General features: G+C 39.4%; 1 protein-coding gene across 1 annotated transcript; it reads left to right on the top strand.

Moving 5' to 3' along the window:
- The first annotated feature begins 5,126 nt into the window (after positions 1-5,126).
- LOC130922673 (gastrula zinc finger protein 5-1-like) lies at positions 5,127-23,421 on the top strand. Its single transcript, XM_057847626.1, has 5 exons — positions 5,127-5,803; positions 8,835-9,115; positions 14,917-15,046; positions 17,936-18,184; positions 22,089-23,421. The coding sequence occupies exons 1-5, from the start codon at positions 5,563-5,565 to the stop codon at positions 23,003-23,005; spliced, it is 1,818 nt and encodes a 605-aa protein (XP_057703609.1). The 5' UTR covers positions 5,127-5,562; the 3' UTR covers positions 23,006-23,421.
- Positions 23,422-25,156: the final 1,735 nt, after the last annotated feature.

Below are 25,156 nucleotides of genomic sequence, written 5' to 3' on the forward strand. Positions count from 1 at the left end.
CATACCGTTTCATTGTGGAAGTGAGAAAAAGATGGTAACAGCTTGCTGAACTTACATTTGTGGATGTAGAATTTCGACAACAAAAGAAGTCGATTAATAATAAAAATATCTTCATTCTTGATTTTTTTTTTATAGAAACAAAAAATGACATTTTCCCATTTCAGCTTGAAGTCCACATGTGGATTCCTGTCAACAAACTTACAAAAATCCAAAAATTGTTGGAAAAAGAACAAGTCCAAAAAAGGTGCTGAACTTTCTCTGGATCTCCACAGAACGAACAGTTCGTGTCAATGTCCTTCTTGAATTTTTTCATGTAGTGATTTGCAGGACAATATCTGTGAATAATTTTGAAAGAGACTTCTTTGACCTTAGTAGTCAACAGGAACATGTTGGGGATAGTCCATACCCTGGACCAAATTATATCTCCAACAAATCGATTCCAAAACGATTGAATCTAAGGTATTCTGAAAAAGTGATCGAACATATTTATTTGAATTCTTGTTATGAAGCAAACACAATCTCCCCACACTTGAGTTTAATATATTCGGAGGAGCTAAACTTTGCAATGGCAAGTTTACATTTCTGCATAGCATCATGATACCTGACGGAATAGCATCAAAAACAATGGCATATTGCTGAGGTCTAACTGGGAAATGAAAACAATCCAAAAACTCTGAGGTGCCCGCTGCGATTAAAAAGTTGGGACACAAAAAAGATATTATTTTGCACCCAATTGTCCAAAAATAAGGATTTGTTTTTATAAAGATTTGTCCTGTTATTCCAGATTATGTGTGTATGTGGTGAGAAGTTGTGTTTATCATGGACCATGCTAACAATACTTGTTTGTGAAACAGACCTTTCCTGCCAATTTGTCAACATCATAGCTGCAACTCAGAATAAAGTTCAGGCCACCATACGTAGAAAAAATAAAATTAGGGATAAAATTCCACATTGAAAGTGGATTTTTAGGAAACGCTTGGCCCAGTAAACCTTAAAGGTGCAGTTCAGACTAGGAAAATCAATGGCATTCAGACCTCCCTGTTCACATGTGTTCAGAAGTACATTTTTTCTAACAAAGTGAGTTCGTGTTTTCCGAAATTTGCAGGTTTGCGGTTAATCAGTAACAGACACACTTTTGCTCAATAGATGATGTTTATTAATTAGAAAATGCAGAATGAATGAGATTTATTTAGCACAATCCCACAAAAGCAAGTAAACAAATGGTAGTGTGATGCTAGATTTGAGTTTGTCAATCTCAGAATCCCCGCGTTACGTTACAGCACAACTAGTTGTCCCTTAGAAATAAAAATCGCCTACCGTGACAAACGAGTGGGAAGCCAACAACACTCCAGTAAAGTGGAAAAAGGACAAAGGCCAGGCGATCCGTACGTAATCCACCAGCGGACTTCACTGGTCGCCCGGAAATGTTTGGTTTTTGTAGGGAGGCGCCCCCCGGAGGCGGAGAGGCCAACTTCCGCCCCCGAGCGGTGCGGCCCCGTCCAATCACAAACATTTAAGCTACTTTTGGTTCAGCCCCCTTGAAAAAGGGCTTTTCACATGGGACAGATGAGCTGTGCTGCAACAGATGCAACAAATGGTAAATATTATGGGTGTAAAACAAGTTATCTCTATGGGACCCAGGCGTGTAGTAAAACAATACTATGGTACAAAACAAGTTATCTCGTGAGATTCTCAAGCGCGTCTCCTAACTATGGGAACAAGGTGAAAAAAAGTTACAATCTATGTCACAGAAGCGATCATACATCACAAAAGCATAATGTAATATTTTCCCACATCAGTTCGGTTCTTCCAAATGAAGTCAAATAGTATTCGGTCAACATCCTTACACGTTTTGGAATCAACATGAAGAGAATAAGAAGCATAAATTAGCCTGGACAATCCTTCTGCCTTGGAGAGTATGACACATCCCCTTAAAGATACATTTCTTTGAAGCCACTGGTTTAATTTGGTTTGGGGTTTTTTAATGATCGGGACAAAATTAGAGGAAAGTCTTAGCTTAGAATCCTTTGAAATGAAGATACCCAAATAATGCACTTCTTTTAGAACTCTAATGCCAAAAACATTTAATGCGTCGCAATCTTTAATTGGGAGAAACTGACATTTACAGTGCCTTGCAAAAGTATTCGGCCCCCTTGAACCTTGCAACCTTTCGCCACATTTCAGGCTTCAAACATAAAGATATAAAATTTTAATTTTTTGTCAAGAATCAACAACAAGTGGCACACAATCGTGAAGTGGAACTAAATTTATTGGATAATTTAAACTTTTTTAACAAATAAAAAACTGAAAAGTGAGGCGTGCAATATTATTCGGCCCCCTTGCGTGAATACTTTGTAGCGCCACCTTTTGCTTTTGCACATCGAGAGACTGACATTCTTGCCCATTCTTCCTTGCAAAACAACTCGAGCTCAGTGAGGTTGGATGGAGAGTGTTTGTGAACAGCAGTCTTCAGCTCTTTCCACAGATTCTCGGTTGGATTCAGGTCTGGACTTTGACTTGGCCATTCTAACACCTGGATACGTTTATTTTTGAACCATTCCATTGTAGATTTGGCTTTATGTTTTGGATCATTGTCCTTTTGGAAGATAAATCTCCGTCCCAGTCTCAGGTCTTGTGCAGATACCAACAGGTTTTCTTCCAGAATGTTCCCGTATTTGGCTGCATCCATCTTCCCGTCAATTTTAACCATCTTCCCTGTCCCTGCTGAAGAAAAGCAGGCCCAAACCATGATGCTGCCACCACCATGTTTGACAGTGGGGATGGTGTGTTCAGGGCGATGAGCTGTGTTGCTTTTACGCCAAACATATCGTTTTGCATTGTGGCCAAAAATTCCATTTTGGTTTCATCTGACCAGAGCACCTTCTTCCACATGTTTGGTGTGTCTCCCAGGTGGCTTGTGGCAAACTTTAAACGAGACTTTTTATGGATATCTTTGAGAAATGGCTTTCTTCTTGCCACTCTTCCATAATGGGCCAGATTTGTGCAGTGTACGACTGATTGTTGTCCTATGGACAGACTCTCCCACCTCAGCTGTAGATCTCTGCAGTTCATCCAGAGTGATCATGGGCCTCTTGGCTGCATCTCTGATCAGTTTTCTCCTTGTTTGAGAAGAAAGTTTGGAAGGACGGCCGGGTCTTGGTAGATTTGCAGTGGTCTGATGCTCCTTCCATTTCAATATGATGGCTTGCACAGTGCTCCTTGAGATGTTTAAAGCTTGGGAAATCTTTTTGTATCCAAATCCGGCTTTAAACTTCTCCACAACAGTATCTCGGACCTGCCTGGTGTGTTCCTTGGTTTTCATAATGCTCTCTGCACTTTAAACAGAACCCTGAGACTATCACAGAGCAGGTGCATTTATACGGAGACTTGATTACACACAGGTGGATTCTATTTATCATCGTCGGTCATTTAGGACAACATTGGATCATTCAGAGATCCTCACTGAACTTCTGGAGTGAGTTTGCTGCACTGAAAGTAAAGGGGCCGAATAATATTGCACGCCCCACTTTTCAGTTTTTTATTTGTTAAAAAAGTTTAAATTATCCAATAAATGTTGTTCCACTTCACGATTGTGTCCCACTTGTTGTTGATTTTTGACAAAAAAATTAAATTTCATATCTTTATGTTTGAAGCCTGAAATGTGGCGAAAGGTTGCAAGATTCAAGGGGGCCGAATATTTTTGCAAGGCACTGTATTTAGGTTCAATGTCAAACTGGAAGCTTCGGAAAAACTGTTTATGCATTGCAAAGCGTCAGGTGCTGTACTTGATTTCTATCCTTTAGAAAAATTGCTGTTTCATCTGCCAGTTGGCTGATAAGAATAACCCTATCCGCTATTTTGATTCCTTTTAAGTTACTCCTATGGGCGTGTGACGCAAGAATTTGAGAGCAGATCAAAAAGAGGTAAGGGCTGATTGGGCACCCTTGTCTGATACCACGGTTAAGGTTAAATCTGGTAGTTGTGTGTGGGTGTGTGTGTATGAATCGGGCTGCGTTCCAATCGCGGTTTGAGTTGCCCTCGCTCACTTTCCCTGACGTCACACTGAGGCCACTTGGAGGGTGGAGGGAAAGTGGGCGGAGGGGGAGCGAAAGACCTAAACGGAACACTCCTGCCCTCGTTCACTCACAGGCAAGAAAATCATGGAACAACCACAAGGTGTGGGAGTAAGGCTATACTGCCTATTTTAAATCAGTAGAGCCTCCAGAAATTCTTCATAAGGGTGGCCAAACGGGGCCACTTAAAGCCTTGGGGTGGCACACCAGAAAATAAAAGCCATAATTTCAGGTTTTTACTATGTTGTAGTATTAAACAGGCCAGTAGAAAATTGTCAAAGTCTTCAAGACACACCTTCTGATATACTTTTGTTGATGGTGTTATATTGTTTATTGTATACTATTATATTGTGTTAATGTACATAGTCCATAATAGTCCAGTCAAAATTTGGAGTTCCGCAGCTACTACAATCTGACATTTTACTGGCGAGTGGGGTAGCCAACAAATTAATTGGGGGGAGCCGTCGCCAGGCCTCGCCACCCCCTGGTGGCACCATTATTCCACATCACACAAAATATCCTGCGACTCATGTCAATAAGCCGGAGAAGTACTCCGCACTTGACGGCAATACGTATGTACCTGGGAATTATCAGAATTATAAGTTTTGTATCAGATTTTATTTGGGCATTTCATTATTTATTTATTTATACCTTACAATCTGTAAACAGATTTGTTGTACAAATACATTTAACCTATTTGAAGTTTAAGTTAAATCCCTCCCAACGCCATTTGATTGACAGATTATTCCTTTCGTTAAAAGCAAAATAGAAATAGAAACATCAATGACAAAAATTGTCATTGTTTTTTCCTTTTCTTTACTGACAAAAGTGAAAGTCAATAAAAAAGTAACTTTAGTCTTTATTCATTTATTTGTCTTTATGTTTATTTATTTATTTAATATTTTATTTTGGCACTCCTGTTATTCCATACGTCCTGCCATAACTGCCACATACAGTCTAATTTTTTTATTTTTATTTATTAACAACAATAATAAATTTTACAATTCCAAAGGCAGTTCAGTATCCCATTCTAACACCGTTCTGGCTCCTCCATTCATTTTCTTCTTCTTTGGTGGTAAATAGACAGCAGCCAACGGTATTTTAGCTTCATTATCACCACCGCATGGACATATTTTCCGTGTACCACTGCAATGCATTGTGGGATACAGGGAGCTCCGGAGTGACCATCGTTTTTCACTCGATCACTGAGCCCTCTGAGGGTCCATCTCACCAAGTTCACTTCGCTGTTTTGGGAATTGGAACGGCCCTTAAGATGGCGGCGGGGATTCCCCCAGGGGGCGGTGGCCAGGGCAAGTGAGCGAGGGCTTATTTAAACCGCGATTGAAACGCAGCCTCGGTCTTGTCAGGTGACGTAACGCTTGCAACAGCTGCAGCGCATTGTGGGTAGAATCGCCATTTTGGAGGGTCACTTGTTGTAAACAACTGAATAGTGAGAATCGTCTTTGCTTTCATCATTGTCTTTGATAAAATGGGACACTGGTGTTGTGTGAAAGGCTGCCGTGCTAGATCACACGACAAAAATGGCTGTAAAGTTGACCACGACGTAAGATTTTTTCGTTTCCCCACTTGGAAAAAAGGTTATGGACAGCAGGTTGAGGAACTAACGAAGCGGCGTCGGATGGCCTGGGTCGCAGCGGTGAGACGGAAGGGCATTACTTTCGACACCATGTCTCCCTTCCTGCGTGTTTGCTCTCGGCATTTTCATAAAGGCAAGTCAGAGCTTTATTGTTTAAGTATTGTTACTGAATATGCTGTTTTTTGCTTTCTAAAGTCGCTATTTTCTCATTGGCTAACCTTAGCTAGCTAGCCTAACTTGTAAACTACAGGCAAAGAGGAAAGGCAGTGGATATGGGTTAATCCGTTCGTGATAAACCAGCAAGGGCGTAGGTTTGCACAGGGACGGTAGGGACAAAACACTACCAACTTTTCAAGGTGTTCAAATTGTCCCCACCAACTTTTAAGCTACCTTATTTACATTATATAATACTTTAGTTATATGAGTAATTTAGATTATATTCCCGTATATTGTAAGGATTGAATTGACCCTACCATTATCAAGTGAATTACTTTATGTTCGGACTTACATTGACCTCCTTTCACTTGCTGAATGTGCCAGTCCAATTTTTTCCCTCAAACTAACGTTTGATTGGCTGATGTCTGGACCCCCCCCCCCCCCCCAAAAAAAAAAAAAGCAGTAGTGTTTCATCTGAAGGAAGGCTCCATTTTTTTCTTATATTCCCTAAGAATTTGTTGTTACATTTAATTTATTTAGACAGACAATAATGAGTGGTCTTAAGACAATGCTTATTTTTTGCATTCCTGGATAATTAAGAGATGATTAACATGGTTTGTATTTCTTGTGTATGATTGCATATAATTTATGTTTAAATATTGCAATTTAAATTTGCTAATAAAATCCACACATTTATTCTGGAAGTTTCCAAAATGTTTAATAAGTAGTTTTTGAAAACAAAGGTTTGAATCGACTGATGTATCTCCTGAACCAATACATATGCACTCCAAAAAAATACCTATACTTAAAACTAGTTAAATTCCTATGTTTTCAGTGTAATTTTACGAGAAATAAGTTAAATTATCTGCTAGTGCTGCGAGTAAATTTTACTCACTTGGATTTCTTGAAATAAGAAAAATAGCTATCTGAAAATAATCTAAACACTTATTTTAAGCAAAAAAAGAAAAATAAAATCTGAAATGTTCTGAATTCAAGAATATTGTTCTAAACATTATCTGAAACCATTTTTTTCTTGTTTTAGGTGAAAAATGACCAACTTTTGGATGTATGGGTCTAATAAGAACTTGGGGTGTCAAACGATTTTTACAATTTTTTACAATTTACAATTTTTAATCGAGGTGATTACAGCTTAAAAATTAATTAATCGTAATTAATCGCAATTCAAACCATCTATAAAATATGCCATATTTTTCTGTAAATTATTGTTGGAATGGAAAGATGAGACACAAGATGAACATATACGTTCAACATACGGTACATAAGTACTGTATTTGTTTATTATAACATTAAATCAACAAGATGGCATTACCATTATTAACATTCTGTTAAAGCGATCCATGATAGAAAGACTTGTAGTTCTTAAAAGATAAATGTTAGTACAAGTTATAGAAATTTTATATTAAAACTAGGGCTGTCAAAATTATCGCGTTAACGGGCGTTAATTAATTTTTAAAATTAATCACGTTAAAATATTTGACGCAATTAACGCAGATGCCCCGCTCAGAGAGATTTAAATGACAGTACACAGTGAAACGCTCACTTCTTGTGTTTTATGGAGTTTTTCCGCCTTCTGCTGGCGCTTGGGTGCGACTAATTTTATAGGCTTCAGCATCTATGAGCATTGTGTAAGTAGTAATTGACATCAACAATGGTGGGCTACTAGTTTATTTTTTGATTGAAAATTTTACAAATTTTTTTAAAACGAAAACATTAAGAGGGGTTTTAATATAAAATTTCTCTAACTTGTACTAACATTTTTCTTTTAAGAACTACAAGTCTTTCTATCCATGGATCGCTTTAACAGTGTTAATAATGTTAATGCCATCTTGTTGATTTATTGTTATAATAAACAAATAGTCCTTATGTACCGTATGTTGAATGTATATATCCATCTTGTGTCTTATCTTTCCATTCCAACATTAATTTACAGAAAAATATGGCATATTTTATAGATGTTTTGAATTGCGATTAATTGCGATTAATCACGATTAATTAATTTTTAAGCTGTAATTAACTCAATTAAAATTTTTAATCGTTTGACTGCCCTAATTAAAACCCTTCTTCATGTTTTCGTTTTAATAAAATTTGTAAAATTTTCAGTCAAAAAATAAACTAGTAGCCCGCCATTGTTGATGACAATAATTACTGACACAATGCTCATGGGTGCTGAAGCCTATAAAATCAGTCGCATCCAAGCCTATAAAATCAGTCGCATCCAAGCGCCAGTAGAAGGCGACAAAACTCCGAAAAACACAAATACACATTTCACTGTGCTGTCATTTTAATGTTTGAGCGGGGCATGTGCGTTAATTGCGTCAAATATTTTAACGTGATTAATTTTAAAAAATATTTACTGCCCATTAACGCGATCATTTTGACAGTCCTAATAAGAACAAATGGTAATATTTGCTTAAAGTAAATGGAATAATCTTTCCCACTAATCTGTTATCTAGTCTTTAACACTCAAAACAAGATGGAGGAAATTATTCAACAAATTTAAGAAAAATTATCAGACTAAGACGTTATAAATTTGCAGTGTGAAAGTCAATACAGATTCATTTTGCATTGATCATTTAGCCGATCGATTAATTAGATTCATATTCGTGGGAAATGTATCCCTGACCCCTTCACCCAATCTGTTTGGTCGCATTAATGTCCTGAGACTCCTGATCCTAGCAAAAAGTGTTCATGCAAGTTATACTGTTATATCGTCCCTACCAATAATGAGACCAAACCTACGCCCTTGTAAATCAGTGTTTAATTTATTCAGTCATCGTTTATAAAAACATTAGAGAGTGAATGATTTGAAAGATAAAGGTAAACAGCAAAAATGCTCAGAAATATTTATCAATGCGTGAGATTTCCTCTTGTGAACTGAGAGATCTGATGGGATGGTAGCATGTCTGATTAAGTGGTTACGATTGTGAAATGCCATGGAAACATCCAATCTTACCTAGCTTTCTAAATAAAACCTAACGTGATTGCAGGTGAACCAGCTTATGAAATGATGGAGAATGACCCAGACTGGGCACCATCCCTACATCTGGGACAGACATCTGTTACACCGACAAACACTGCACGCTCCGCAAGAGGAAGTTGGCGTAAGCTGCTACGGACAGAGACACTGCAGGAACCAGAGATGGTGGTCCAGCAGGATGCAAACATTGAAGAGCTGCAGACCAAGGAGGGACCATCTGAGCCTGGTGAAATGAGCAATCACCAACAGAATGAGGAGGGGACACCTGATGCTGGCAAACTTGGCAAACAAGTAGGAATTTGTATATTATGATGGAGAGTGTTATATGTGGTTTTCTTGTTGGAATGCTGCAAATGTGTAAGCCCGTTTTTGTTTGTAAAATTATATAAATGTGTCAGTTTAAAAAAAAAACTTTCAACCGGAAGTTCCCCGTCCGCCATTGTTGAGTTATAGTCGTACGCAGCAGCTAACGTGACTGTTAACTAGAGCTGGGAATCTTTGGGCACCTAACTATTCGATTACGATTACGATTCAGAGGCTCCGATTTGATTATAAAATGATTATTGATGCACCCCCCTCCCTTTGTTTTGTACATTAGTTCTAAAATTGTTCAAAAATCCTCTCAAGCTAAACCAAACTACTATTTCAGTATCAAGTTAACATATAACGTTAAACAAATATACAAAAATAACAGTAAATAAAATACTCCAGTCCCCATTCTGTATCAGCAGCTTTAAACTACATTCAATTAATTTAATGTTGTGAATCAACCGTTAACAGTTGTTAAAATTGCTCCCGTTATTCCATAATTTCCCTTCTACTTTTGACACGTCAAAGTTTTAAAACTGTTTCATCATTTAAAGATAGATTCAAGACAAGATTTTGCCGATTTAGGAGTATTTTAGATAAAAAGTTAATTAGGTTCGCTACAACAGAGCCTTCTAGAGAAATCTACTGCTTTAAGATGGCAGCTGTTTACTAGTCTGTCATTTCGCATAATACATGTTCTGACACCGCCGTTGTCTGTCATTTTGCATCGAGTTCTACATATACACTCACCGGCCACTTTATTAGGTACACCATGCTAGTAACAGGTTGGACCCCCTTTTGCCTCCAGAACTGCCTCAATTCTTTGTGGCATAGATTCAACAAGGTGTTGGAAGCATTCTTCAGAGAGTTTGGTCCATATTGACATGATGGCATCACACAGTTGGTGCAGATTTGTAGGCTGCACATCCATGATGTGAATCTCCCCTTCCACCTCATCCTAAAGATGCTCTATTGGATTGAGATCTGGTGACTGTGGAGGCCATTTGAGTACAGTGAACTCATTGTCGCGTTCAAGAAACCAGTCTGAGATGATTCCAGCTTTATGACATGGCGCATTATCCTGCTGAAAGTAGCCATCAGAAGTTGGGTATGTTGTTGTCATAATGGAATGGACATGGTCAGCAACAATACTTAGGTAGGCTGTGGCGTTCCAACGATGCTCAATTGGTACCAAGGGGCCCAAAGAGTGCCAAGAAAATATTCCCCACACCATTACACCACCACCACCAGCCTGAACCGTTGATACAAGGCAGGATGGATCCATGCTTTCATGTTTTTGACGCCAAATTCTGACCCTACCATCCGAATGTCGCAGCAGAAATCGAGACTCATCAGACCAGGCAACATTTTTCCAATCTTCTATTGTCCAATTTCGATGAGCTTGTGCAAATTGTAGCCTCAGTTTCCTGTTCTTAGCTGAAATGAGTGGCACCCGGCGTGGTCTTTTGCTGCTGTAGCCCATCTGCCTCAAAGTTCGACGTACTGTGCGTTCAGAGATGCTCTTCTGCGTACCTTGGTTGTAACGGGTGGTTATTTGAGTCACTGCTGCCTTTCTATCAGCTCGAACCAGTCTGGCCATTCTCCTCTGGCACAACAAGGCATTTCCGCCCACAGAACTGCCGCTCACTGGATATTTTCTCTTTTTTTGGACCATTCTCTGTAAACCCTGGAGATGGTCGTGCGTGAAAATCCCAGTAGATCAGCAGTTTCTGAAATACTCAGACCAGCCCTTCTGGCACCAACAATCATGCCACGTTCAAATTCACTCAAATCACCTTTCTTTCCCATACTGATGCTCGGTTTGAACTGCAGGAGTTTGTCTTAAACCATGTCTACATGCCTAAATGCACTGAGTTGCCGCCATGTGATTGGCTGATTAGAAATTAAGTGTTAAAGAGCAGTTGGACAGGTGTACCTAATAAAGTGGCCGGTGAGTGTATATGATATCTACTGTAGCCGTATGTTTGTAGCAACTAGCAACTGGGCGTTGTTTGTAACGACTTTCGGCCGCAGTCAGGTATGATTGTTTTTTTTATCTAGCGGCATGAGTTGAACATGATATTTACTCTCGGTCCGTTCCTCATTGCGTCCCAAAGAACGCGCTGACTGTGTTTTACTTCCGCTTTACCTGGTATAATTTAATAATCGGAATTTGGATGTTTGTGAATCGTTCGCGAATCTCCCACGGCCGAATCGCGAATAATTTAAGAATCGGAAATTTCGCACGCCTCTACTGTTAACGGAGTTCGTCAACGGAATCGGACCTGTTTTCTTTTGTCAGCAATCGTATATTTTCAAGATGTCGAGTGGACATACTTGTGCCTTAATGAACTGTTAAAACAACAGCGTGAAACTCCAACAATGGGAAAGAAAAAGTGTGTGAAAAACACAAGCTATGCTGCATGAAGACTGCCCGTGTAAAGTGCCATACAGTCTTCATCGGTTTTGTTTTTTTGGTGCATTATGGCTCTTTCAAAATTTTGGGTTACCGACCCCTCGCGTAAATGCTAACGTATTAACAGTTGTCATAGCAAATCGCTGACACAGAACTCCACGAACTGTAGCTGTAAACCTAATTATAAATGCATACACAAACCCATACTAGTCCTTCTAAAAAAAAAATTGCATATTGTGATAAAGTTCATTATTTTCAGTAATGTACTGACAAACATTAGACTTTCATATACTTTAGATTCATTACACACAACTGAAGTAGTTCAAGCCTTTTAGTGTTTTAATATAGATAGTGGTGCACGATATCCATTTTTTGAAACCGATACCGATAACTTCCTGCTCCTCAAAGCCGATACCGATATTGATAACCGATAATAAAAATATACTTTTTTAAAATGTATAACCTGAGTTTTTGAACACCTGGAGGTAAAAAAAAATAGTGGTGGATTCAACATAGATTTGCCTTTGATCTCACCAGATTTTTCATAATGACATGAACAAAACAGCGCGTTTCACGTCTACACTGCCCGACAGCCAGATAAGAATGAATGCACTTCCATAAACCACAAGGCTTGGTCTTTTCTTGCTTTTATGGGAGGACACTCGTCTTAATATTGCGAAAGAACAAAAGAAAAATACACATATTCAATACTCAATATATAACAAACTGCACAATACACTTATATACACAGCTATTATTTGTATAGCATAGCACACTAACTTGAGCTACTAAAGCATTGGCTGGCTTCTATAACGCAACAACTTATGAAGTTCTGTACATATGACCCCTTCACCACAGAAGTAAACATATATTGCACATCCATATGTTATAGTAAACATAAAACACAGACATATATTTCCAAGGCAGAAACGTAACAGAAAGCATTCACGATTATCAATGCTACCGCTAGGCACCGCAATGTGTAAGTGACTGAACCAACCTACTGTAACAAAAAATAGATGCAGCGAAATATTCTGACCAGCAGGTGGCAGCAATGCCCCACAAATGGTCAAATGATTTACCATACTAGTGTGTAAACTGTAAAGCCAGCACAGTACATATTATCGGTCCTATTAATAATGTTATTGGATTTATTGGGATGATGTCATAATTCCTATTATCGGACTGATAATTATCGGACCAATAATTATCGTGCACCAGTAAATATTGATGATTTTGGGAAAAAAGTTTTTAAAAAAACAAAAATCCCTATCTCAAAAAATTAGCATATTTCATCCGACCAATAGAAAAAAGTGTTTTTCAATACAAAAAAAAAGTCAACCTTCAATTAATTATATCAGCTATGCACTCAATACTTGGTCGGGAATCCTTTTGCAGAAATAGCTGGTTGAATGCGACGTGGCATGGAGGCAATCAGCCGGTGGCACTGCTGAGGTGTTATGGAGGCCCAGGATGCTTCGATAACGGCCTTAAGCTCATCCACAGTGTTGGGTCTGGTGTCTCTCAACTACCTCTTTGCAATATCCCACAGATTCTCTATGGGGTTCAGGTTAGGAGAGTTGGCAGGCCGATTGAGCACAGTAATGCCATGGTCAATAAACCATTTACCAGCGGTTTTGGCACTGTGAGCAGGTGCCAGGTCATGCTGAAAAATGAAATCTTCATCTCCATAAAGCTTTTCAGCAGATGGAGTCATGAAGTGCTCCAAAATCTCCTGATAGCTAGCGGCATTGACCCTGCCCTTGATAAAAAAGGCAGTAGACCAACACCAGCAGTTGACATGGCACCCCAGACCATCACTGACTGGGGGTACTTGACACTGGACTTCAGGCATTTTGGCATTTCCTTCTCCCCAGTCTTCCTCCAAACTCTGGCACCTCGATTTCCGAATGACATGCAAAATTTGCTTTCATCTGAAAAAAGTACTTTGGACCACTGAACAACAGTCCAGTGCTGCTTCTCTGTAGCCTAGGTCAGGTGCTTCTGCCGCTGTTTCAGGTTCAAAAGTGACTTGACTTAGGGAATGCGGCACCTGTAGCCCATTTCCAGGTTTCTGCAGGTCCCCCAGGCCCTTCTCCAAAATCTTTCTCAGGGTGCAGCCACCTCTTCTTGTTGTTCAGCGTTTCCTGCGACACTTTTTCCTTCCCACAGACTTCCTACTGAGATGCCTTGATACAGCACTCTGGGAACAGCCTTTTCGCTCAGAAATTTCTTTCTGTGTCTTAGGTTTTTGCCTGAGGGTGTCAATGATGGTCTTCTGGACAGCAGTCAGGTCGGCAGTCTTGCCCATGATTGCGGTTTTGAGTAATGAACCAGGCTGGGAGTTTTTAAAAGACTCAGGAATCTTTCGCAGGGGTTTTGAGTTAATTCGTTGATTCAGGTGATTAGGTTAGTAGCTTCTATAGAGTACCTATTCATGATATGCTGTTTTTTGAGATAGGGATTTTTGTTTTTTCTTGACTTTTTTGCCAAAATCATCAATATTAAAACAATAAAAGCCTTGAACTACTTCAGTTGTGTGTAATGAATCTAAAATATATGAACGTCTAATGTTTATCAGTATCATTACGGAAAATAATAAACTTTATCACAATATGCTAATTTTTTTAGAAGGACTGGCATTAGCTGTAGCAACTTTTAGCCTTATGTGGGCCAAATCAGAGCGCAGCTCTCCTTTACCAATGTGAGACGTCTGACTGCTCCAGTATGGAAGCATTATTGAATGACAGGTCAGCCAGACCCAACGCTGCCACCAGAGGGCAGTGTATCCTCAGCCATTACACAAAATACATTACTTTTGAACTTTTTGGATGGTTGGTTTAAATTTTTAATGGGTTATATACGACTTACGTAGAAATTCGGTCGTAACCCGAGGACTACCTGTCTTTTGATTTCAACAATAGATATTGTGATGCAATTTAGGCACTTTTTCCAATGACTTTAGTTGAAGTTGTTCCCTTATTTTTCAAAGAATGTTTATTGGGAAAATCATGAAGTTGTTACATTTATCATTATTAAAATGGGGCAACACAAAACAATAAGTCCACAACTGCATATATCGGTACCAGTTTGATATTGTTTTTTTTGTTGTTGTTGTAAATATCGGGATATCGGTTACAGGTCATTATCGGACAACTCTACTTACAATTTGTGTGTGTGAAACTATCTGCAGTTGGGCATTAATAATAATTGTATAAAATATAAAAATCTAATAAAAGTAATAGGCATCAATTTAGTGTAAACTGGCATTAAAAAGCATTAAACGAGATTTGCTGATACCTGTAGAAGCCCTGTAAATGTAGCGCGTAACTACCCTCTCAATAACCTGGATAATATTCCTCCGCAGATGCGTGATGCCGGCACCCAGTGGCCAGATCTGGAAGACCACAACTACTTTTCCACAATGCCAACAAAGAACTGCGCAACACAAACAGATCCTGCACCATCATTCTCAGCCTATGATTTGGAAAACAACTGTAGGTTTTTCACAGGCATTTGTTTTTGGCAGCGTTTGCATGCTATCACAGCTTTTCCCCCACAATCAAAGACCTTCAAGTTGGCATTGCATGACCCTCTGCTATTAGTTCTAATGAGGTATTTTATATAATAGCAGCTGGGTGACCAAAGTCGTCCAAATGCACTGGCACAAGAATCGTATTTACAGTACCATCATCTAATCATTGGTCATAAAGTCATAGACTTCATAATGTATTGACGGGGCGCATGGCCGACATTGCAGTTCTTTCGTGTATTCTTCTAACTCAACCGCGCCAGTTCAAAACAATCTCATCAGATAAGTAATGAAGTAAACATTTGGTGGGCTAAAACATCCCAACTTACAGTGGGGCAAATAAGTATTTAGTCAACCACTAATTGTGCAAGTTCTCCCACTTGAAAATATTAGAGAGGCCTGTAATTTTCAACATGTGTAAACCTCAACCATGAGAGACAGAATGTGGGGAAAAACACTGAAAATGACATTGTTTGATTTTTAAAGAATTTATTTTCAAATCATGGTGGAAAATAAGTATTTGGGCAATACCAAAAGTTCATCTTAATAATTTGTTATGTACCCTTTGTTGGCAATAATGGAGGCCAAACGTTTTCTGTAACTCTTCACAAGCTTTTCACACACTGTTGCTAGTATTTTGGCCCATTCCTCCATGCAGATCTCCTCTAGAGCAGTCGTGTTTTGGTGCTGTCGTTGGGCAACACGGACTTTCAACTCCCTCCTCACCCCGTGGCGTCAAATTGATAACAAGAACAGTGAGCAAAAATTCCAGAACCACACGGGGGGACCTAGTGAATGACCTACAGAGAGCTGGGACCACAGTAACAAAGGCTACTATCAGTAACACAATGCGCCGCCAGGGACTCAAATCCTTCACTGCCAGACGTGTCTCCCTGCTGAAGAAAGTACACGTCCAGGCCCGTCTGCGGTTCACTAGAGAGCATTTGAAGGATCCAGAAGAGGTCTGGGAGAATGTGTTATGGTCAGATGAAACCAAAATAGAACTTTTTGGTAGAAACACAGGTCCATCTGTTTGGAGGAGAAAGAATATTGAATTGCACCATACCCACTGTGAAGCATGGGGGTGGAAACATCATGCTTTGGGGCTGTTTTCCTGCAGAGGGTCCCGGACGACTGATCTGTGTAAAGGAAAGAATGAATGGGGCCGTGTATCGAGAGATTTTGAGTGAAAATCTCCTTCTATCAGCAAGGGCATTGAAGATGAGACCTGGCTGGGTATTTCAGCATGACAATGATCCCAAACACACAGCCAGGGCAACATTGGAGTGGCTTCGTAAGAAGCATTTCAAGGTCCTAGAGTAAGCCTGAACGATATTTCATTTAAACATCGCCATCGCGTGCGCGGTAGTCCCATCCAAAGCACGTGCGATAGTTTTTGTTTTTATTAATCCACATACGCCTTGCTTTCTGATCTGCGCACAGCCTCACACCCTCCCTCTCCCAGGCCTTTGTTCCTCTCAGTCACTGCGGCACTTGCTTATTAAAGTTAACATGGCTCTGATCTGGCCAAAGAAGCAGACTTCACACGGGCATCTGTCAATCATCGTTTAGCTTGTTAAACAGTTTCTGCAAGGAAGCCGCACAGGAATGAATGTGTGTGTGTGTGGAGACGTTGGAGACATATAAATGCCAGAAGTGATCATGAGGAGTTTGAAATTTCTACATGTCACTCTAACGGTCACAGCTAAGGTAGATAAACAGAAGCCTTTAATAAAGCCAAGCATTTATCTACTACAGTACTTTATTCTTGTTCAAAAATGATTTGGTTGGACAGTTATGTTTAAAACTGATCATAATTATGACATTTGAAGTGCTTAAAAACCATTTATTTATATACATTTTTTTAAAGCACCTTGGGGGGGAAGTGAGAAAAAAACATGTCTTATATGTATCTCTTTCCAATGCAAAATCTGAATAAATACATTGAGCACAAAAACACACACACACACACACACAAAAGAAATAAATAAATTGGGGTGTGGGAGGGTGTGCTACTTCGCGGTTTTTCACTTATCGCGGCGGGTTCTGGTCCTCATTAACCACGAAAAACGAGGGATTACTGTACACTGTGGTGATGGTGAGTCATCAAAAGTCTTTCCAAACAGCTATTCAAGTCACCTAGTGAAAAGTTCTTTCAAAAAATATTTATAATTTTTTTTAAATATCGCAATATAATATCGCAATATATCGCAAACCCCCCCAAAAATCGCAACAATAGTTTTTTCCAATATCGTTCAGGCCTATCCTAAATTGGCCTAGCCAGTCTCCAGATCTCAACCCCATAGAAAATCTGTGGAGGGAGTTGAAAGTCCGCGTTGCCCAACGACAGCCCCAAAACATCACTGCTCTAGCGGAGATCTGAAAACGTTTGGCCTCCGCTATTGCCAACAAAGGGCAGATAACAAAGTATTGAGATTAACTTTTGGTATTGACCAAATAATTCTTTTCCACATTGATTTGCAAATACATTTTTTTTTAAAATCAAACATTGTGATTTTCTGTTTTTTTTCCCCACATTCTGTCTTTCATCGTTAATGTTTACCCATGTTGACAATTACAGGCCTCTCTAAAATTTTCAAGTGGGAGAACTTGCACAATTAGTAGTTGACTAAATTCTTATTTGCCCCACTGCAAAGGTTAGTGGAAGTTGTTGTAGCGCACTAGGCTCATTTAGCTTTGTTCAACTTAGCCTGCTAACCAAGACACAATTAGGCATTTCTGCCCCCCTCCCACTTCAAATGGATGGACAGCAACAAGTGACAAACTAATGTAAGACTTCGACTCCAGCAAATAATGTGATTTTTTTTTTTTTTTTTCATCCTGTGTCCTTCAGACGTCACTGAACAAAATCTTCACCTTCTGGAGCATGATTACCCCCAACTTCAACAGGAGGAGGGTTATGAGATGGTGTACGTCAAACAGGAGGCGGAACCAGAAACCCCCTACATTAAAGAAGAAGAACAGGAAGAAGAAATTACCAATTTTCCAATGACTTTCAATGTGAAAATTGAAGAGGATGACGGTCCGAGCGGAGCAGCGCAACCTTGGAGCGACAGCTCATTTCAACACCTTACAACAAAAGGTGAGGGATGATCGCAACTGGACCGCCTCTTAGCGCCGCTTTCGGACAGCGACAACGTAACATCACACTCTTTTATAGGGGTGTGACAAAATATCGAAATGGTGATATATTGTGATACTTTGTATCCCAAAAGGTTATCGATATGCTCCTGCCAAGAATCGAGATATCGTTTTTAAAAGGTGGCAATGTTTAAAAAAAAAAAAAAAAAAAAAGGGACCAACAAGTTGCTACCAAAATCTTCCACAATAATAGTGTCTCAGATAACTCTAAGGCTGCCATTGACAGTGCTCGACGGCCAATCCATTTCGACTGGGAATGTTCGTTCATTCGAAATAGGGCTGCAGCTATGGATTATTTTAGTAGTCGATTAATCGATGAACTATTTAGTTCAAATAATTGAGTAATCGGATAAGGAACGTAAAAAATTAAAATACCTGAGCTGAGCCTCACGCATATATAAAAAAAAAAACAATTGGCTAACTTACATAGCAAAAGTTCGCTAGCTTAAATGCTATAAAATGCTAACGCTTTTTGACAATGCTCTTAAAGTGATCTTCTACCTTAAATACATGTAGGCTCTAATAAACCACAATTGTTCTCTTGTACTAAAATATATTGTTAGAAACACATAAAATGTTAAATCAATGGCAATATTTTATAATACAGTGATACCTTAGCTCACGAACGCTTAAGCTCACGAACTTTTCGCCTCAAGAACATTAAATTCGCGAGCATATAGTCTCTGCTGACGAACTAATTTTCGGCGGACGAACCAAACCACGCGGTGGAACAGCGCCACGAGAAGCTGACGCACGCTCACGGCGTCCCAGTTCGTCCCCTCCCTTTCGTTGAGTGCGGACGTGGTTTGTGTTTGATAGACATTTTGGACCATATTGAGTGTACTTTTGCTATTATGGGACCGAAAAAGACCCCACCACAGGCTAGTGTTAAGCCTAAGAAGACATTAAAGAAAATAAGGTATATTTTTGTGTAGTTTTAAGGCTTATTTAGTAGAAAATTTTGTTTTATGGGGACCTGGGAACGGATTATTCTCATTTTAATGGTTTCTTATGGTAAATAAATGTTCGGAAGACAAACTTTTCGCCTAACACACACTTTCTGGGAACCAATTATGTTCGTGAGCTGAGGTATCACTGTATTTAGAACACATTTTGACCGATAGTTGGCACCATGTTTCGCGGGCTCGCAGTGATGACGTAAAAGGGATCTTTCCAAATGTGTAGCGTAGACAACAATTGCGTATTGCTGCCTAAACTCGCGAAGTAAAATGCCCTGATGTGCCACTTTTGGATGCAATTTCCTACCATGCATTAAAATGTACAAGACATGGATTACACTCGATTCCAGGATTTGTTCCCGTCAGATGACAAATTTAATGAGGACGGTTAGCAGACGACAGCTCTGGATGCTAAAAATCTACATAATTATACTGGGATAAGTTTGAAAACGCAATAGCTTACCTTGAGGAACATAAACCGGTGTTCTCAACAGCATACACTTTCTAGCTCCATTGTCAATGAGACGCACTTGCCGCGAGTACATCACCAGTTTTTCCCAACTCGTCTTATCAGGTACTGTATTTCCTGCTCTCATTTAGCCTTTGCTGCTCGTCTTGTGAACGACTGACAGTGGTGTCCTGTCAGTGGCAGTCAATGCCAGGCAATTAGGTAATTTTGGGCCATTTAATGTCTCACTGGAACAGCGCCAACGAAAAGTTCCAGCATCATCACCTTGTCCAATGCAGATTCTTGACTCTTGACACCTTGTCCAATGTAGATTCCTGACTCTTGACAAGGTGATGATGCTGGAACTTTTGTTTGGTGCCGCTCCAGTGAGATTTACAAAGATGACTGCCTGAAGAAGACATCAAAATTCCCTCAGTCCTTCATGATATGGGGTTGCATGTCAGGCAAAGGCACTGGGGGGGATGGCTGTGCTTAAATCTTCAATAAATGCACAAGTTTACATTGAAATTTTGGACAGCTTTCTTATCCCTTCAGTTGAAAATATGTTTGTCATTTTCCAAGATGACAATGTATCATGCCACAGACCTAAAACTGTTAAAGCATTCCTTGGAGAAAGACTCAATTTCATGGCCCGCAAATAGCCATTGACACCTTTTTAAAACGATATCTCGATTCTTGGCAGGAGCATATCGATAACCTTACAAAGTATCACGATATATCACCATTTCGATATTTTGTCAAACCCCTAATCTAGACCACAATAGGGCTGCAGCTATCGAGTTTTAGTAATCGAGTAATCAACTGAAAATTCTATCGATTAATCGAGTAATTCGATAAAACAATTATTTTTTTAGGTAAAGAGCAATTATAAATATACATGAGAAAACGACATTTCATCTAATGTTTAACCATTTTTAGTCAATCAGTGTTTTTATTTTCGATGTACATTGTTGAAGACAGCTAACAATTGCATCACAGATGTGACTAGAAAAAGACTAATTCACTGCTTTCACTCAAAAAACTTATATCTTATTAAAAATATATATATATTTATATACATATATATGTATATATATATATATATATTTCTTACCTAAAAATGCCATTACGCTTGATAACACACATCACTCAAAAGTTAGGTGTTTTTCCCACGTGTTTCAATTGAATTTCCGTTTGTGTCAAGAAATTTTTAAGTTCTAGTTAAGTTTTAAGTCCTGATAGGCGAGCAAGAGACGTGCCTTCCTGTTGTTGTTGTCATTCAGGCAGGTGCGTGTGCATCGGCTGTGGCAGACAGCAGTTGTGTAGTTCCACAAGTTCCCAAAAAATAAATAATTGCAACCTAACGAAGCGGATGACTCTTTGTCAATGTTACAGTATGATGCCTGCTGTATTGGAGCATATTAGGGACCAGTGCTACTTGGAGTTTTATCCAGCAATGACTACTGAGCTAAAACTGACAGATAGCATTATTAAGTTGTTTTTTTTACACCCTCACTCTACACCGCTATGTTTTCACAGATTAAATAAAGCCTCGATGTAAGACACGTTAGCCACGCATCGACAGTGGTCATAATTAATAGCTACCTAGCCCCCCGCAGGGCTAACGTTACGTGAGCGAGTGACAGTAAGGTTAATCTTATTTATTAGCGCTGAGAAGTCTACTGCTTTAAGATGGCGGCTGTTTACTAACGCCGCCCAGTCTGTCATTTAGCATCTAGTTCAACATACATGTTATATCTAAGAGACTCATCAGACGGTACCTGCTACCACCGTAGCATCATGCGGGCTAGTTTTTAGCAAGGTCGGTGTAGTTTGTAGCGGCTGTCGGCTGCAGTAAGGCATTTTTTTAAATCGCTTCTTCCGCTACGCACGTGACATCAGCTCGTTGTCCCGCACTAAAAGTAGTCGGGGCAAAACGTGATGCATGGAGCTGGCAAAATTAAACGACTCCTCGAGGTGAATAAAATACTCGGATCAATTTTTAAACTCGAGTTTCTCGAGTATTCGTTTAAGCTCTAGACCACAATGATGTCCTCGTCTGTCAATGTTCATTTGAAATTGTTGGAAACTTTTATTTTTTCATAGACTAAAACTTATGAAGTGTATAGACGAAAACATTTTGAGAATTGTCGACCAAGACTAGCTGAAGACGAACACATTTTGAAATGACTAAGACTAATAAGTATTTTCGTCCAAAAGACTAAGACTGAGACTGAAATTAAAATGGCTGCCAAAAATAACACTGAAAGAGGAAAAAAATGTAGGCCTGTTTGGCTACCACTTCAAATTGATTTGACGTCTAAATGTGATAAACTGATGTAAATTCACAACATAAGGATGATTGGACCGCACACAATTGGGTGTGAACACTGGCAAATCATGTGATTTATTCATTTTTTTCATCCTGTGTCCCGCAGATGTCGCTGAAGAAAGTCTTCACTCTATGAATCACGATCCCCCCCACATTAAACAGGAAGAGGAGTTCGAGATGGTGTACATCAAACAGGAGGCGGAGCCAGAGACCTCCTACATTAAAGAAGAACAGAAAGAGGAAATTACCAATTTTCCAATAACCGTCAGTGTAAAAATTGTAGAGGATGAAGCTCCAAGCGATGAGAGCGGAGCAGCGAACCCTTTGAGCGACAGCTCATATCAACACCTGACAACAAAAGGTGAGGGACAATCTCAACCGGACGGCCTCTCGGACAGCGACGAAGTAACATCACACTCTTCTGACACTGACACTGATATCGAGGACGCTGACCAAAATGCTTCGAAATACTTAAATAAGTCATCATCGAAAAGAAAGACCAAACAGCGCGTGGGTGCAAAACCTTTCGCCTGCTCATTTTGCTATAAAAGATTTCGTCGGAAGTATAAGTTAACAACACACACACGTACACACACCGGGGATAAGCCTTTTCTCTGCACGCGTTGTGGTAAAAGTTTCACCCAAAATGGAAATTTAAACCGACACATAAGAACACACACTGGAGAGAAGTCTTTCGCCTGCTCTTATTGTGAAAAACGATTTGGTCGTAAGCAACAGTTAACCATACATACACGTATTCACACCGGGGAAAAACTTTTTCCCTGCACTGTTTGTGGCAAAAGTTTTATTCGGAAACAACTGTTAACAACACACATGAATACCCACACTGAAGAAAAACCTTTTCTCTGCACAATTTGTGGTATAAGATTCACAAAGAAGGGAAGTTTAAACAATCACAAAAGAACACACGCTGGAGAGAAGCCTTTCGCATGCTCATTTTGCAATAAAAGATTTTATTTTAAGAGGCTTTTGAAAAAACACGCGCGTATACACACTGGTTAGAAGCATTTTGTCTGCTCACTTGGCAGTGAAAGATTCGCTCAGAAAGGAAATTTAGTGTTGCACACAAGAAAACACTAAGGAAACACTTTTCAATTGCGATGTGTGACAAAATATTCTGTATTCTGCTATACATTTACCGTGGAAAAAGCATGTCAATATCCATGTTCAGTTTATCTTAAGCCTCGTTTGGAAAAAGTTGATTGAAATTTTGGAGAATCTATTTTTTTCCCCCTGCAGACTATGTCTTGAAAGGTGCTTTGAAATATTTTGTATTATTATTTGAAATATTTTGACTCTGCCCTTAAATGTTTTTTTACTTTTCAAACTTTTGTCTAAATGGTTTCAGGGAAGGCGTCTTTATTAGTTGTGCATTGTTATATTTTGACCTTTGTATTATTAAATATATTTGTTCACAACCGACCGACTTTTAATATCTCTATTTTTAGAGCTCTTGTACCGTAATTTACGGACTATAAGCCGCTACTTTTTTCCTTCATTTGAATTGAATCATGCAGCTTATAGTCCATTGGGGGCTTTTTGTTGATTTATTTGGGTTAATCGGTAACACTTTATTTGACAGCGACGTCACAAGACCGTCTTAATTGTGACATGACACTATCATGGGCATTACTGAACGCTTATGACTAAAGATCAGGATGCCGATCGATCGGGTCCGATCACGTCATTTTCAAAGTATCGGAATCGGCAAAAAAATATCGGACATGCCTTTTTTAATATATATATATATATATATATATATATATATTTTTTTTTTTTATTAAATCATTTTCTAATTGTATTTAACGTTACAGACAAAATGTCTTACACTCATCCAGAGTCTTTAGTTTTGGTTTAAAGTGGGGCTGTCAAATTTATCGCGTCAACGGCGGTAATAACATTAAAATATTCAACGCATGCGCTGCACTACACACTCACGCATTGTCACGTTCAATCTATAATGGCACTGTATTACGTACCGTAAAATGAGTAGAGAGAATTTTGGCAGCCTTTGAAGCCTTTTTTAATTGTAGGCCGTCAGGTCACCTACCTTTTCGTTCAGTTTTGCTCCGCTACCAGGGGCACTAAATAATTTCTTCTTCATAAAATAGATTTATTAGTTCTAAGTAAGAATCCGTGGAGTTCACCCTCTGAAAACGTGTCAATTTTTTGTTCACGGTGTTGAAACCCCGGGAGTATTTTGCGTTGAGGCGCATTGATCTCTGGTGTGCGCGTAGTGCCATTAGGTCGGGAGTGGTGTGATTTTGGTGACATGAGCCAATCAGGTAGCCGCTTTCTCCTCACCATAACAACCAGATATCAAAAATGGCGACTACAACATCGGAGAGCGAAGACGAGCGAATGGAGAAAAAAGTTAAAAAGAGCGCAGAAAGTGGGAAATAAACGATGCTACATGCATCTTTTTTCCGTGAAGAATGAGGACGTCTTGGACTTCACTTTTCAACGGTGGAACACGTACAGAACCTGCTTTAATTAAAAAGTGGCTTTGTCTTAACGGCGCTAACAAGGATCTTGCAGGAATATACAAACATTACGTGGATATGGATTTTGAAAATATTCTGGCGACGCTGGATTCCACACTACATGCTACCGGCGTTTTACTGATAAACAGAAATTGTTATAGGCTGAGAAAAAATTTGCACGTGCTGGGGGAGAGCCATCTGCAGCCGCGAGCCATTCTGACCCCCCTGCGAGTACTAGCGAAGTTGCAGAAGCGTCTGAAACGCCCAGAAAAAAAATTCGTTCCCGTTCAGGTTTGCCCATCGCTTCTGCTGGCCCTGTCCTTCCAGCCATCTGCATCATTTGTAAAAAAAAAAAAAAAAAAAAAAGTGTCAAAGTATGCTCATTTGGGATCGGAAGGCAAACGGCAGCGGGATCATCTCGCCAAAGCAGACATTGTCGGCAGGTATGTGCCTCACACACACGCGCCCATTTTTATTTACAATATGCCCAATATTTATTAATGGACTGAAAATAATTTGTTGTTAATTTTTAAGGCTATAGTTTAGTAAACACGCGAGCTGCTGAATGATTTATCGAGTGAATCCAGCAGTGGTTACCAAACTCGGGTTAGCTGTGCCCCTCACAATAATAGATCACAGCTACACCCCACCAACCTCAACAAACCCTTTA

This window comes from Corythoichthys intestinalis, chromosome 1 (assembly GCF_030265065.1).
Source record: "Corythoichthys intestinalis isolate RoL2023-P3 chromosome 1, ASM3026506v1, whole genome shotgun sequence".
Classification (NCBI taxonomy): domain Eukaryota; kingdom Metazoa; phylum Chordata; class Actinopteri; order Syngnathiformes; family Syngnathidae; genus Corythoichthys; species Corythoichthys intestinalis.

Bases quoted from the DNA above. Each gene is read 5' to 3' on its own strand.
- LOC130922673 (XM_057847626.1), top strand. From the start codon at position 5,563: ATGGGACACTGGTGTTGTGTGAAAGGCTGCCGTGCTAGATCACACGAC. The intron at 9,116-14,916 runs GTAGGAATTTGT...ATTCCTCCGCAG, and splicing joins CTGGCAAACTTGGCAAACAA to ATGCGTGATGCCGGCACCCA. The intron at 18,185-22,088 runs GTGAGGGATGAT...TGTGTCCCGCAG, and splicing joins TCAACACCTTACAACAAAAG to ATGTCGCTGAAGAAAGTCTT.